The following is a 12,798-nucleotide window of genomic DNA, read 5'->3' on the forward strand; positions in this document are numbered from 1 at the left end:
ATATTTTTCTTACAAGGAGATCTATTCTTTGATGTCCTATTCACTACCAAGGTAACATTTCTATAACAACTAAAAAAAAAAAGTTTAGAAAGATGGCAGTCTTTAAAGTGAACTCCATAAGGTTATCCAGAATCTTTTAAAATGCAGTTAGTCTGATCTTTTTCATTTAAATAACAAACAGAAAAAGTCATTGCAATGTAACTGACCAAATGCTCCTTGTTTGCTAATTATGGTCAAGTGAGGAACAGTGTAACTGTGGAAAAACACTGAAGAGGTTCACAAAACACACAGTAAGAATGCCAGGTTCAGCTTATTCTACTCAAAAGCTTTATCAAAAGCTCACAGAAATTTTATTCACTACATATGTTGTGGTTTCTTAATGACTACTTATGGAGGTTAAAAATCTGACACATACATGATACTTTTATCCAGTCTGTGGCACAGAATAAATTAATGCATAGAAATTTACACCTGCAGCTTCAACACACAAGTGTCTGTTTTCTCTGTGTATTCTTGCCTTAAATCAAGAGAATTGTCTCTCTATCCTGTAGCTGTGCAACTGTAAATGACACGAGGCTGCGGTCCACACATATGGCCATGCTAATAAAAATAAGCTTCTTCAAATATGTGCAATGAACAACACAGTGAGTGTAAATATCTTTACACGTAGGAAGATAGACATGATGGGGAAGACTGGTCAGAAGAATTATTACGGAAAATAATATCTTAAAGCACAGGATACCTTATATTTCTATTTTCAAGAAAATAGTACTTACAAAAAACAAATCATCATGAATGCTTTGCAAACTTTATGGGTTCAGTTATGGTGTATTTGAACAGAGATAGCTGATCATCAAAGAAAAACATCTGTGTTTCACAGTAAAGCAAGGGAAACAGTACTTTACTGTCTGGTTAGTTTCCTAAGAGAACTACCGTTGACTTTATGAGATTGCAGACCTGTTTCTCAGCATTGATCCTGGCTGACTCCTCTTGTGCTAGCACCATTTCCCGCTCTGCAGTTATCTGAACACTTTCTCTGAGTGCCTCTTCCAATTCTTCAATCCGATCATCCTTTTTACGTAGATTGTCCTGGAAAATGACGGGAGACTAGGTGAAGAAGACTTGTTTGGAATGACAGCCTTTTAATCAACCAAGTTTTATGCCAAGCAAAATGTGCTTCTCCCTACCAAGGCGCAACTGCAGGCAAGTTATCTTCACACAAGGGAAAGAAAGATGAAGGAATGCAAGAATAGGAGGAAGATCACAGTAAAGAGAAGGAAAAAAGCTAGCAAAGCAGGTCCTCAATGCAAGAGTGTTTGCCCTCTGCATCAGACATACCAGTCTTGTCAGATCACCAGCGCAGCGTAGCTAAGCAAGGTTTGTTTGTAAATAAAGATTAGTATGGAGTTCCAAAGAAGGAGAGTAGCCAGAATTGGTGGGAAGGCAGCAGGCACGCAGAATTGCCCATTTGCTCACACATTCAGCAGCAGTCATGGTACAAAGGGAAACATAGCACTGCGGTCTTGCAATTTGCCATTTCCAGGTTAAGTGGGAGAAAAGTAAACATTAACCCAACGGAGTTTTCCATTGTTCACATAAGTCTTTAAGGAAGTTTTTCATTAATAAGGAAGTATGAAGGGTTCATCTGGGAAGTTTGAACCTCAGACATCCGAGTATCAAGATAGTCTTAAAATACATCCTTCAGTTAAGAGCATCTTCACAGTTGCAGGTTCAGAAGTCCAACCCATGTACGAAGACCAGTGAAGAAAACTGTAACTCTCCTCAGAAAATATACTGTTCAATTGGTTTATACACGCAAAATAAGTTCGAAAAATTATATACAAACTAAACAGCATTCTTATTTGTCTAGAAGACCCTCCTTATTAGCATTGCTAAGGAAATAAATGTCTGTCTCCTGCCTCTGCTATAGTGGCTTGGACAAAAGATTGCAGAACAGGCTATCCTGACAGATATATGTGAACATCTTGGAGCATGGCTGCTTAACAAATCCATCAGAAAGGAGCAGCTTGACAGAAGATTTCTGCATTTCTCATCTTGCAGATCAGTTTAGATCATATGGTTCAGATCAGATATTAACGCATGTTTAAGTTAACACAAAGATTTTTTAGCCATCTCAGCAACAGTGGAGGAATGAAATATTTTTCTCTTTGGTTTTTGCATTTCACTTTTTGCCAGATTTACCCCTTAGTTTTCTGTCCTTACAGAAAGTTTCCACTCTCTCCACGTTTCACACCATATAAAGAATAAGGAAAAAAGACATCTAGCTTGGAAGAAGTTAACTTTGCAACCTTCGTAACACTAAAATCAGTCACTGGAGTTTAAAGAATGAACCTTATACCTTAATTGCTGCTTCCTAAAACTCTGGATACCAGGGATACTGTCATATGAACATCATTTCTGGCAGTCTCGTGACTATCACTTCTGAAGACAACCTTTCCGCTGAGATGCAAAGCTTTGTATCAGACTAATGCAAGACCCCTGGCACCCCTGCCCTTATGTAGATGAAGGCTAGCATTCAACCACTAGCAAAGGCAGAAGAAATTTGTTACACTTTGCAGATGGACCAGCTTTCCGCTGTTGGTTACTTTCCAAAGTGGACCACAGGGCAAGTAATTGCTGATTTCTAAAGAAACAAATGGAGAGACTTCATTTCAAAAAATCAGAGTTGCAGAACATGTTTTCATACTTTCTGAATCCTTCTGAAACACTGCTAAAGTCTTCCAAAACTGCTTCATGGTTACGATTAGCCTAACTGAAGATTCAAAAAAGTTTACAAAACACCCAGCACAGAATACTAACTGTGCCAGACATGAAAACTATTTACTTGCCAATCTGCATTCCATGAGAAATATCAGCTGTACTTCTTGATGTATTATTCATGGACAGACAAGGAAGTGTGAAAGTGCATCTCTCCATTTCAAACAACTGAAGTGGGAATGGTTCGTTTGAACAGCTGCATGTAAAATGGAAACTTTTAAAATAACATTGCAGAATAAAACATTATAACTTGTACTGTGTGCCCACTTTTCCTCATTACAGGCAAAAATTTAAGAGGATAATTTGACACAGTAGAGCGCTCTGTTCAGACAGATAAATCCTTTAGGGACAGGGGGAAGAGTAATTGATGGTACCAAAACTGTTCAAGACAGTACTGCACTACCTGCACTTGAAAAATCAGTAGTCATATATAATAAATTAAATGTGATTGTACATATAGACTCAAGATTTGCAAGTTAAAAAAAAAAAAAAAAGACAAGTGTTAACTTAGAAAAAAATGCCTACAAGTGATGATATTAAACTTCAGTTTGATATGAATTACCCATCCAGTAAGGTAAGTTTAGTTACAAAAGTTCATCTTCCATCTCAGATAAACAAAAGAGCTCTGAGAGCATACGTTTTTGGTGCCACAATAGGTCTACCTACCTTACAAAATGACATCCATGTCTGGGTGGAGCATAAGATTGCTGCTTAGCCAGACACCAGAAGGACTCCAAAATGCAGAATAATTTCAGGAGACTTTTAAATAATTAATTTGTTTCCAACTCTTTTTTTTTTCCATGCTTAAATAATCAGTATTTGATATTTTTATTTTTAATACAAGCTGCTGTTTGAAACCAAATAGAGAAAAAGTAAAGAAGAGCATTTGCCTTTTAATGTACCAGCAATATTTTCCCAACTGTTTGGCTCTAAAATCTAAAACATGATAGGCTCGTGTTAACCTTCAACCTGTGCTGCTGCTTTCCTCTTTTTAATTACATTAAATATTTTATCCTTATTGTTACAAGTATTTGGAGAAAGAACTGGGCTAATCATAATGACCACTGCCTACTAAGTTATACTGAGAGTTTTCTATGGAAATAGAAGATTTTGATTTTTAATTCTACAAATAGTTCTGGCAAACTCAAAAACAAAACAAAACAGACCAAAAAAAAAAAAAAAAAACACAAAAAAAACACACCCCACCCTACCAAATAGGAACAAAATAACAGCTTTAGAATGGAACAGAGATCTGAAATCTTTCAACATGAACAGGATACAAATACGCCCTATCCAGATGACGAGGTTGTGATAATAAAGTTTTTAACTGCAGGAAAAAGATAACTGTCATCTCATGATTTTTCATATGCTGCTAAAGTAGGTAACCCCAATGGTGAAATGGATTGATCCTCTGAAGTAGAGGATTAGAGTACAACTTGTGTTGCTTCATATATACAATAGTCGTGACAAAGAGGGCAAGTTTATTTTAATAAAATTGCAGAATGATAGATCATAGCAATCTCCTTTCATGAAACTTATACATGTGACTACAAAGAAAGAAAAAAAGTGTTACTTACCTGTAGACTACCTGGATTCTTCATGATGTATTCCCTACCCTACGTCTCAGTGACTCTCCCTTAACTCTGCTCCCAAGTTCCGTAAGTGTGAGAGGCCATGGCAGAGAGGGAATTAAACCAGGACAGGGGAGATCGCTCTGCCTTTATGCTCATTGGTAACACCACAATGAAAATGAAAAACCCAGTCGACACTGTGGGATTGCCAAGAGTTCAGCTCCAATACACATTTTTGCTACAAATTACTATGATCCCGTAGCTGATTTGTAAGCAAAACCCATTCCAATACGTGTCCATCTTAGGGCCTGAAAGGAAAAGGAGGTGTGACTGACACACATTTCTGGGCTTTTTCTTTCACTTCAGGAAGGAAGTGGTAGGATGTCCAAGTGATGCATATTAAAAGAATGTATCAATTTAATCTTTTCTGCATTCATGTAATGTGTAATATGACATGAAGCTTTGTGAAAATGCATGAAATAGGATGGAAGTTTTCACCAAAGCATTTAGGTTCAATGAAGTCTGAGGTATCCTGGCAAACTTCTTCGTAATCGTGTCTTGAACTAGATTCACAGAAGTCTTTATTGCTTAATTTCACTCTTTGAATTGAAATTAAGACGGATTTCTCCAGTTAACTCTTGGGAAAGATAAGTTAACAGTTTGTGAAACCAGTGAACTGCTTCTTTTGACTGTTAAAAATATTTCTAGGACTAGCCAATCACCTAGTCAGGGCAAGACCATTCTCATATAAACCCATAATATGTGTAATCATTCAGATTTTGCCTTTTGGGCTTTCATAGATGAGAAATGAAGAACACAATACTGCAGTGCTGATTGCACTACCGCATTGCCAAACCCAGAAAGAAAGATGCTATGACAAAATCAGAAGGCTGAACTCCAGAATTTTGCAATTGATAATCAATTTGTTAATGAATCTTTACTGTTTTTTTTTTTTGAAAAAAAATATTTGTAAAAACCTGCAGGCCTTTTCAAGAAGGACCTGAACCTTGAAGTGAACATACAATGCTGTAGTACCAAAAGAAGGTATTACAGTCTCATCTGATTTCAGAAGCAAATAATCATAGTTACTTTAAAGCTCAAGAGTACATGGTGAATTTCCTTCATTTGGTTCCACATGTTGATAAACTACTTTTAGAAGTCTCTGAACAAGAAAAGCATGAAAAAAAAATGTTGCTCACAAACGGAGAAATCTCTCTTACACTGATTAGAAAATATTTTGACTTAGTAGGCTTTCAAGCATATATATATTGGGTAAATGTTGAAGGACGGAACACCATAGTACATTATCTGAATGGTAGTTATCATAGAATACAGTTCAAAAAGAGCACTTGGGGTCCTTGAGCAACTCATCCAAAGCAGGAGATGCCCGTGGTGAATTGTTTCTCTCTGTATTCATTATCATTTGCTGAAGAATATGGCAATAAAAGAAAAAAACATGCTGTCTTGAAGAGTGGAATAAAAGAAGACTTTGTAAATTCCAAATGAGGGAAGCATGTCTAGGGTAGTTTATAGCTTTGTTCAAGGATGTTCATGAACCACAAATAAACACAGACCCGATATTAAAGATTCTGAAAACATAGCAACAGAGATGCTGGTACTTTATATATTGCTGGACACGAGCAAACAGTGGATTTGACAGAATGGGAACTACAAGTTCTAATGCTAGTATCAGTGTTGCATATAGCTGCCTCCCAAGTCCCTGTCTCTCACAAAGTGAGCCAAAAAAGATTTATTTGGAAGTATAGCAACAGCATATACATGTATAGTTACCGTGAGTTTCTGAATGAAAGGAGAAGTCTGAGAGCTGAAGAGAACTGCCAAGTAGGAGATCCTCAACCAATGTTTCCGTATCATTGGTGAGATCAGGGACTGAGATGCAGAATGACCGATTCATTAGGACAACATATGTTGACAACTGAAAAATTATGTCTGCCAAATAAGACATGTGGATTAGAAATCAAGCCTGACATGTTGCATAAATGCAGAAAAATAACTTCAGGAGACAAAAGAAGAAAAATTGCAGTAGAAGAATTTAATTCCACTAGGGGTTGAGAGGGAAGTGTGATGAAGCTAGCCACAGCCTTACAAACATGAGGGACAGCAGAAGGGGTTGAACACATTCTCTTGAGAGTACCATAACAAAAAACGAGAAGACACGTACATCTAGAGCATATGTACATTTGCGGATCATCAGTTGCAGAAAGAACAAAAAGTATTTTTCTTGCAGAAAGAGAATATTGATGAAAAATTATTTCCAACACACAAATGATAATTGAATTAGTGCACTAAAATTCACTGTGAAAGGAAGCCAACAGTTTGTGAGAAATGGCCTGTGATTTTTTTGTTTTGAAAGAGAAAGGTAGTAGAAAAATGGGGTGGTGTTTGGACAGCGTTGTCCTTTGGGTATCACTGCTGCAGAGTGGGAGGACACAGAAGAGTGATGTAGAGCTATAAAAGATGCTGCTGACAATATCTGCTCTTGTACATGGGATGATCGCACAATTTAAGTGTTACGTGTACGGACAATCACTTGAAAGAAAATCATTAACTTCTGTGCTTGAGCATATTTTATAAAATGCACGGTAATGAAAACAGCCATATGTCTGTTCTACCCTGCACAAAGTCCTCATGAATGTCTACTTCACGGCTCTTAAGGAAGTCCTCATGGCTACTAAGGAAAAAATAAAAATATGTAGATAGTAAAATAAGTCTGTAAGACATCATGACAAGTTTATGATGGGAAGCATATTGGGTGTTAAGATTACTTACGTAGAAGCTGACTGGTGTGTTAGGCATCTGTAAGAAAAGAAACACACCATGCTCTTCTCTTCACGTTAAGAAAATGAATACGGAACTAATTAATCTATTGGAAGTTATGTGCACTTATTTCTGTTCTTAAATGTTTATGTCACAAAGAATCAGTAAAACAAATACAGAAGTGAGAATGCTATACAATGGTACTAACACTAAAAGATATTGAAAGCAACAATTTTGAAGTATATCAAGATGTAAATAGTGTTCTGTATGTAACACATTTACAATTGTAAGGGCAAAACAAGCACACCTTGTTCCCTACAACACATTCACGTGGAAGAAGAACAAAAGCCAAGAAAAATATCAATGGTAAAGACACATCGCAACAGATAATACCCAGATACATATTACTATTAATGGATCCACTTTAAATGAATGGGAAACAAAAAGTAGGAAAAAAAGTTAATCAAAAGAAAGCTTCGCAAGGAAAAAAACTTAGTTAAGAGAAACTTCTCACATTGTCTGTTTCTTGAACACATATGAAGTGCTTAGTAAAACTCGTACCTATCATTATTTCCTGAAAGGGGCTAGAAATGTTTCTGAGCACTATACATGTACACAGAATGTGTGAATGGTGCCAGCCATTCATTTTTTTTTTTCTTCCAACATATTTTATGTGCTCTCACTCACAGCTGTGTTATTTTCAAAAAGTGTTTCCAGTATATATACAGCAGTTTTGTTCAACATCAGCAGCAATCTGAAATACATAGAGCTTGTGGGTTACAGTAACAAAGGATCTTATCAATATTATTTTATTATCTAATAAATCAGTATTAGTTTAATTATGTCCACCCTAAAGCTCTGTACTTCCAATCTCTCTCTCTGAAACTGAAGTGGAATTCCACTGCAGTCTAGATTATTTATACACTACTTGAAGGAGGATGGAGAGGAAGGAGAAGAAAAGGCCCAACAGACAGCATTACACAGAGAGGCCTAAAAGTGAAAGGCATAAGAGATTAAATCTATGAGAAACCGGCAACTTCTCTTACTGATAGCTACCACGCTTTTGACACTTCTTTCCTGTTACTACTCTAAGTCTGGCGTGCCAAACGCAGTAATCAGACAGGTATGTTGATTTTGTATATGTACTTTTCATTAGTAACAACCTAGACAGACTAAAGAACCTCGCCAATATTAACAACCAGGTTTACCATTTAGCAGCTCATGTAGGGTGCCAACAGCTTTAACATTTACTTCAGCTGTTGCAAATTACCACATTTGTATTTTTTAAAACCTACAGAGTCTATGCTTCTTTAAAACCATGGTGGGTCACTGCACTGACTATTGGAATGAGACCTGAGGCTGACAATACTGCTGTGAAAGTGTTTTGAAGTGAGCAAAAGCAATACATTTCTCTTTTATTTTTCTGTGAGAGGCTAATTGGGGAAACGCTACTACAAAAAGATTTCTTCTTCATACACAAATCAATATTATGACTCAAGGCACCTAAATACATATGAGATTACAGCAAAAAACAGTGACAGTTTTAACTAACCGCACTGTTAATATGAAGCTTGAACCCGTAAGTTATTCCCTTGATATACCTTTATTCCTCTGAACTCTCCTTCACAACATCAGTCCTGTCATCATAATTGTACTAATATATCACAGTAGCTGTAAAACCTGCCTTTCTTTGCTCATTTTCAATTATTCAGCAGAAAAGAGCAGCGGAAGCAGCATGCTTGGACAGCCAGCCACAAGAGCATGCTTCTCTCTTTTCTCTTTTTCATAGCTGAACATTCGACAAAAAATGCTAGTGATACACCACCACTCAGGAAATGTTTACCCAGCAGTTGATTCCACTGAAACTCTCTCTTTTTTCTCAAATTAGAAGGGAATTCCTGCAAGTTACCTCCTGTCTCGCACATTCATTTTAGTCTCTGATACCCGTTTCTTGATTTTCATCAGAGTAGAATAGCTATTGTATTTGTGCTCTGACTGCAGAACTGTTTCCTTTAAAGCAGCCATCAGTTCCTGGATAGGACTAACAGTTTAGTGAGATGCAAATGCTAACCACTATTCATTTTACTTAATGTAAAAAAGCTGTAATTACTTTCACCCCATGCAGACCTTCTCCTACCTCCCCAGCTTCAAACAAGAGATGATCAATACCATTTCACATGTCAGAATTAAATCATCAGTGGGTCTCACACCATCTGGGAACACAACACCCCAGCCTACCCGCAATCCCTCTGGATGCCAGATGCACCAAATGAAGTTAATTTCAAGGAAAAGATCTGTCTCAGTACATGCTGAATTCAGCTGCTAACCAAACATATATACTGATTTAGGGAAATATTTGCTTAAAATATTAAAAACTTATTTTTCTTCTCTCTTCTTCTTTACCAATAACTGCACAGATCAGCTTTATCGCACATGAAAATCTAAGGATACATTTGCAAACAGGAAATGAACATGTTTATGTATTTAAAAAACAAATCTGTCATGTACTTTAACCTATTGTTTATTACACAACTCAACAATAATGATTAATACTGTCCCAAAATAAACAGTTTTTCAACTTTAAAATGACTAGGTAAAGAAAAGAGAAAAACATAACAGCTCATTTAAAAAATGAATTTCTTATGTTCTTTTCTGAGAAAACAGAAAATGATGACTTTTAGTTAAGTTTTGTTCTGTCTGAATCCTGGTCAAAGGTCATCTAAGTCAATGTGAATTATGCTACTAACCAGAAACCCTTTAAAGAATGATTTTCAGCCTATAATCTTCATGACAAAGTTAGGTATGACCTCATCTTTATGTGGAATTCCAAGATGTTTCTTGCTCACTGGTACATCTTTCTGACTTGGATACAGTAACAATCTTTAAAAAAAGAATAGGCAAGAAAGACTGAAGAACTAAATGACTATTTAGCTGCGTGGCAATAGTCAATTCATATGCAAGTATGGAACACTAAACCAGTTAGATACCGCAGATAAAAACACAATACTGAAAAAGATGAAAACTGGAATTTTAGGTATTAACATAATGAGAAAATCATGAGTTGAAAATACTGAAAGTGAAGTATTTGAAAAGCTTCTTGTTGGTATATTTTCACTGCTACACTCATAATATGATTTGAACAGGCAACAGCACCACAGCATGCAGAAAAATTGCCACAGCAATTCAGTTGTATAAAAACCAAAAGGATGAGAAAGTGTAAATTCTTCACATTCTGAGATATTCTTCATTTTTGTATGACATTTTTACTGTTTCTATAAATGCCTGAAGTAGATCAGAGGAAGGAGAAAAATAGTTATTATTTTTCTTTAGTCCTAAATATTCCAAAATTATCTATTGTTCTCAGCCTGCAACGTTGCAAAAAACCTCCCTGGCTCCTGACTTCACTCATTTCTTTTCCAGTGTTTAAATTTATTTAATATCTGTTTGAATGGAAGCTTGTTCTTATGTTGGTAACTTTTCTCCTTTTCTTTAACTTTTCTACATTCACTATGTGCTTTCTGAGGTGGACAGCCCACATCATTACCCATTATTCAAGAGGTGAATGCACTGCTGATGTACTTACTGGCATACTGATATTTTTTGTTTTGTCCTTTAGTACTTCTCAACATTGTTGTGTGTTTTTTTAATTTTAATAATTTTGGTAACCAATATTTTCACGAAAATTTTTATTCTAATTACAAGATTGTTGTCAAATATTAACACAGCTAGATCAGAACCTGCCATTGTACACCTATACTTAAGATTGTTTCTCCTGACATATTAATACATTCTCAAACTGAATTACACTTGCCAATTTATTGATGACTTATAGTTATGAGATACTTGTGGAACTATACAGTTTATCTTTTATATAAGTATCGAGAATCAATTAATATAACTCAGAAATTTAGCCTCATTTACAGAAAATGTTACATTAGCCATTTTGACCAGGTACATTACCTCAACATAAAGAACTGTACCATATAGATCTAGGACATTAAGACATATGAACTTATAATGCAACAATTGTTTACAGTTTAAGAACATTCAATGGTTCTTCAAAAGGAGGAAGAGAGAGGTCCAAGCATGGTGATTGGCATAGAAAAGAAAGCTCTGCATAAGAAGGGCACAGATGAGTGTTGTTGGGACACTGAATTCCATTAGCTTTTACTACCTCTCTTCATGCCTGGCTTTGGAAAACTATCTGAGCTCAAGGACATCAAGACTTAAGATTTAGAGCATCAGCGATAAAAGATATTGAGTTGCTGGAATGCATTCAGAGAAGAGCACTGAAGCTGTTGAAGGGACCAGAAAACAAGACTCAGGAGGAGTGGCTGAGGGAACTGGGGTTGCTCAGTCTGGAGAAGAGGAGGCTCAGGGGAGACCTCATCACATTCTACAAATACCTGAAAGAAGGTTGTAATGAGGTGGGTGTTAGTCTCCTTTTTCAGCTGGCAAGTGATGTCAGGTTGTGTCAGGGGAGGTTTTGGTTGAATATCAGGAAGAACTTTTTCACAGGAAGGGTTGTTAGGCAACAGAAAAAGCTGCACAGAGAAGTGGTGGAGTCCCCATCCCTGGAAGTATTTAAGAGATGTGTGGATGTGGAGCTTAGAGGCATGCTTAGGTGGTGGACTTTGTAGTGTTAGGTTGAAGGTTAGAATTGATAGGTCTTATCCAACCTAAATGATCTTATGAAATGATTCTGTGGGGAAAAAAACACAACATCCTCAACTGAATTTGCTGGCAAATTTTAACTGAACAGACATTTTCTAGAATGTTAAGAAGATAATGCTTTAATCATCAGTAAAAGACTAAGTGATATGAACAGAGGTGTGATTTTTTCCCACCACCTGTATTCAGATCCCACTGTATCTCAAAATTCAATAGCTGAAAGGACTGATGCTAAGTATTTCACAGCCTTCTGTCAATTACGAATACATGACTTGCAGCCTAAACTTCAATGCCAGATAATATTTGCACATCACAGTAAGAGTAGTTGTTCATATATGTATGTAGAGTGTGTAACATTTCACTGAAGAGGAAAATTCAATAGGGAAAGTGCTCATTAAAGGCAGAATAGGCTTATTTCTACAGGAAAACAAAGAGTATTTTAAGAACGACAGCAATTTGGGCACCTTGCTAAGCAAGATTAAGGAATAATACTGAATTAGAATGAAATGAATCAGGTTTATTACTATGTGAAATCAATCAGAGGAAATGCCAAAGCACTTGTTGCCACAGGTACAGATCATATTAAAAAAATAATCCATGTATATCATTATGATTTTAAAATAAATTATGAACATTGTTTTTAGGTTCCCAGCATCACCCTATCCCCACTTCTTTTCTGTTGGTCAAGCCAAGTAAAAGGCAGAATTGCATCTTTACTCACCAATGAGACTATGAAATGAGTGGCAGCAATTGAACATTTTTTATTCCCAGGCAGAGATGAATTAGAAACAATTTTCAACACAGCAAGTAAAAAAAAGCCTAACAGAGAAAGAATGAGGAAAAAAAAAAAAAAAAAGGAAAATGCAAATTTATTGCCATTTCTCAGGCTCATGAAATAAAACACCAAAGTGAAAAGAGAGCTGTTTTTCCCCTTGAATGTACTCCTATTGTTTGGCTTAAATCTGGCCCTCAGTGTTTTCTGCTCTCAGGAGAGACCTCC

At 36.3% G+C, this 12,798-nt stretch overlaps 1 protein-coding gene across 16 annotated transcripts in view; it reads right to left on the bottom strand.

Annotated features, from left to right (window-relative positions):
• Nucleotides 1–12,798, bottom strand: part of ERC1 (ELKS/RAB6-interacting/CAST family member 1) — a 302,320-nt gene that overhangs the window by 123,036 nt on the left and 166,486 nt on the right. For 12 of the 16 annotated variants that reach the window (XM_084511007.1, XM_084511005.1, XM_084511009.1 and 9 more), the window contains one exon: nt 958–1,089. The exons of the other annotated variants lie outside the window; for them this stretch is intronic. In XM_084511007.1, coding sequence (XP_084367133.1) covers nt 958–1,089 — 132 coding nt within the window. The remainder of the gene's footprint in view (nt 1–957; nt 1,090–12,798) is intronic. 16 annotated transcript variants of the gene reach the window in all.

The sequence above is a fragment of the Aythya ferina genome (genome assembly GCF_964211825.1).
Source record: "Aythya ferina genome assembly, chromosome: 1".
Lineage (NCBI taxonomy): Eukaryota > Metazoa > Chordata > Aves > Anseriformes > Anatidae > Aythya > Aythya ferina.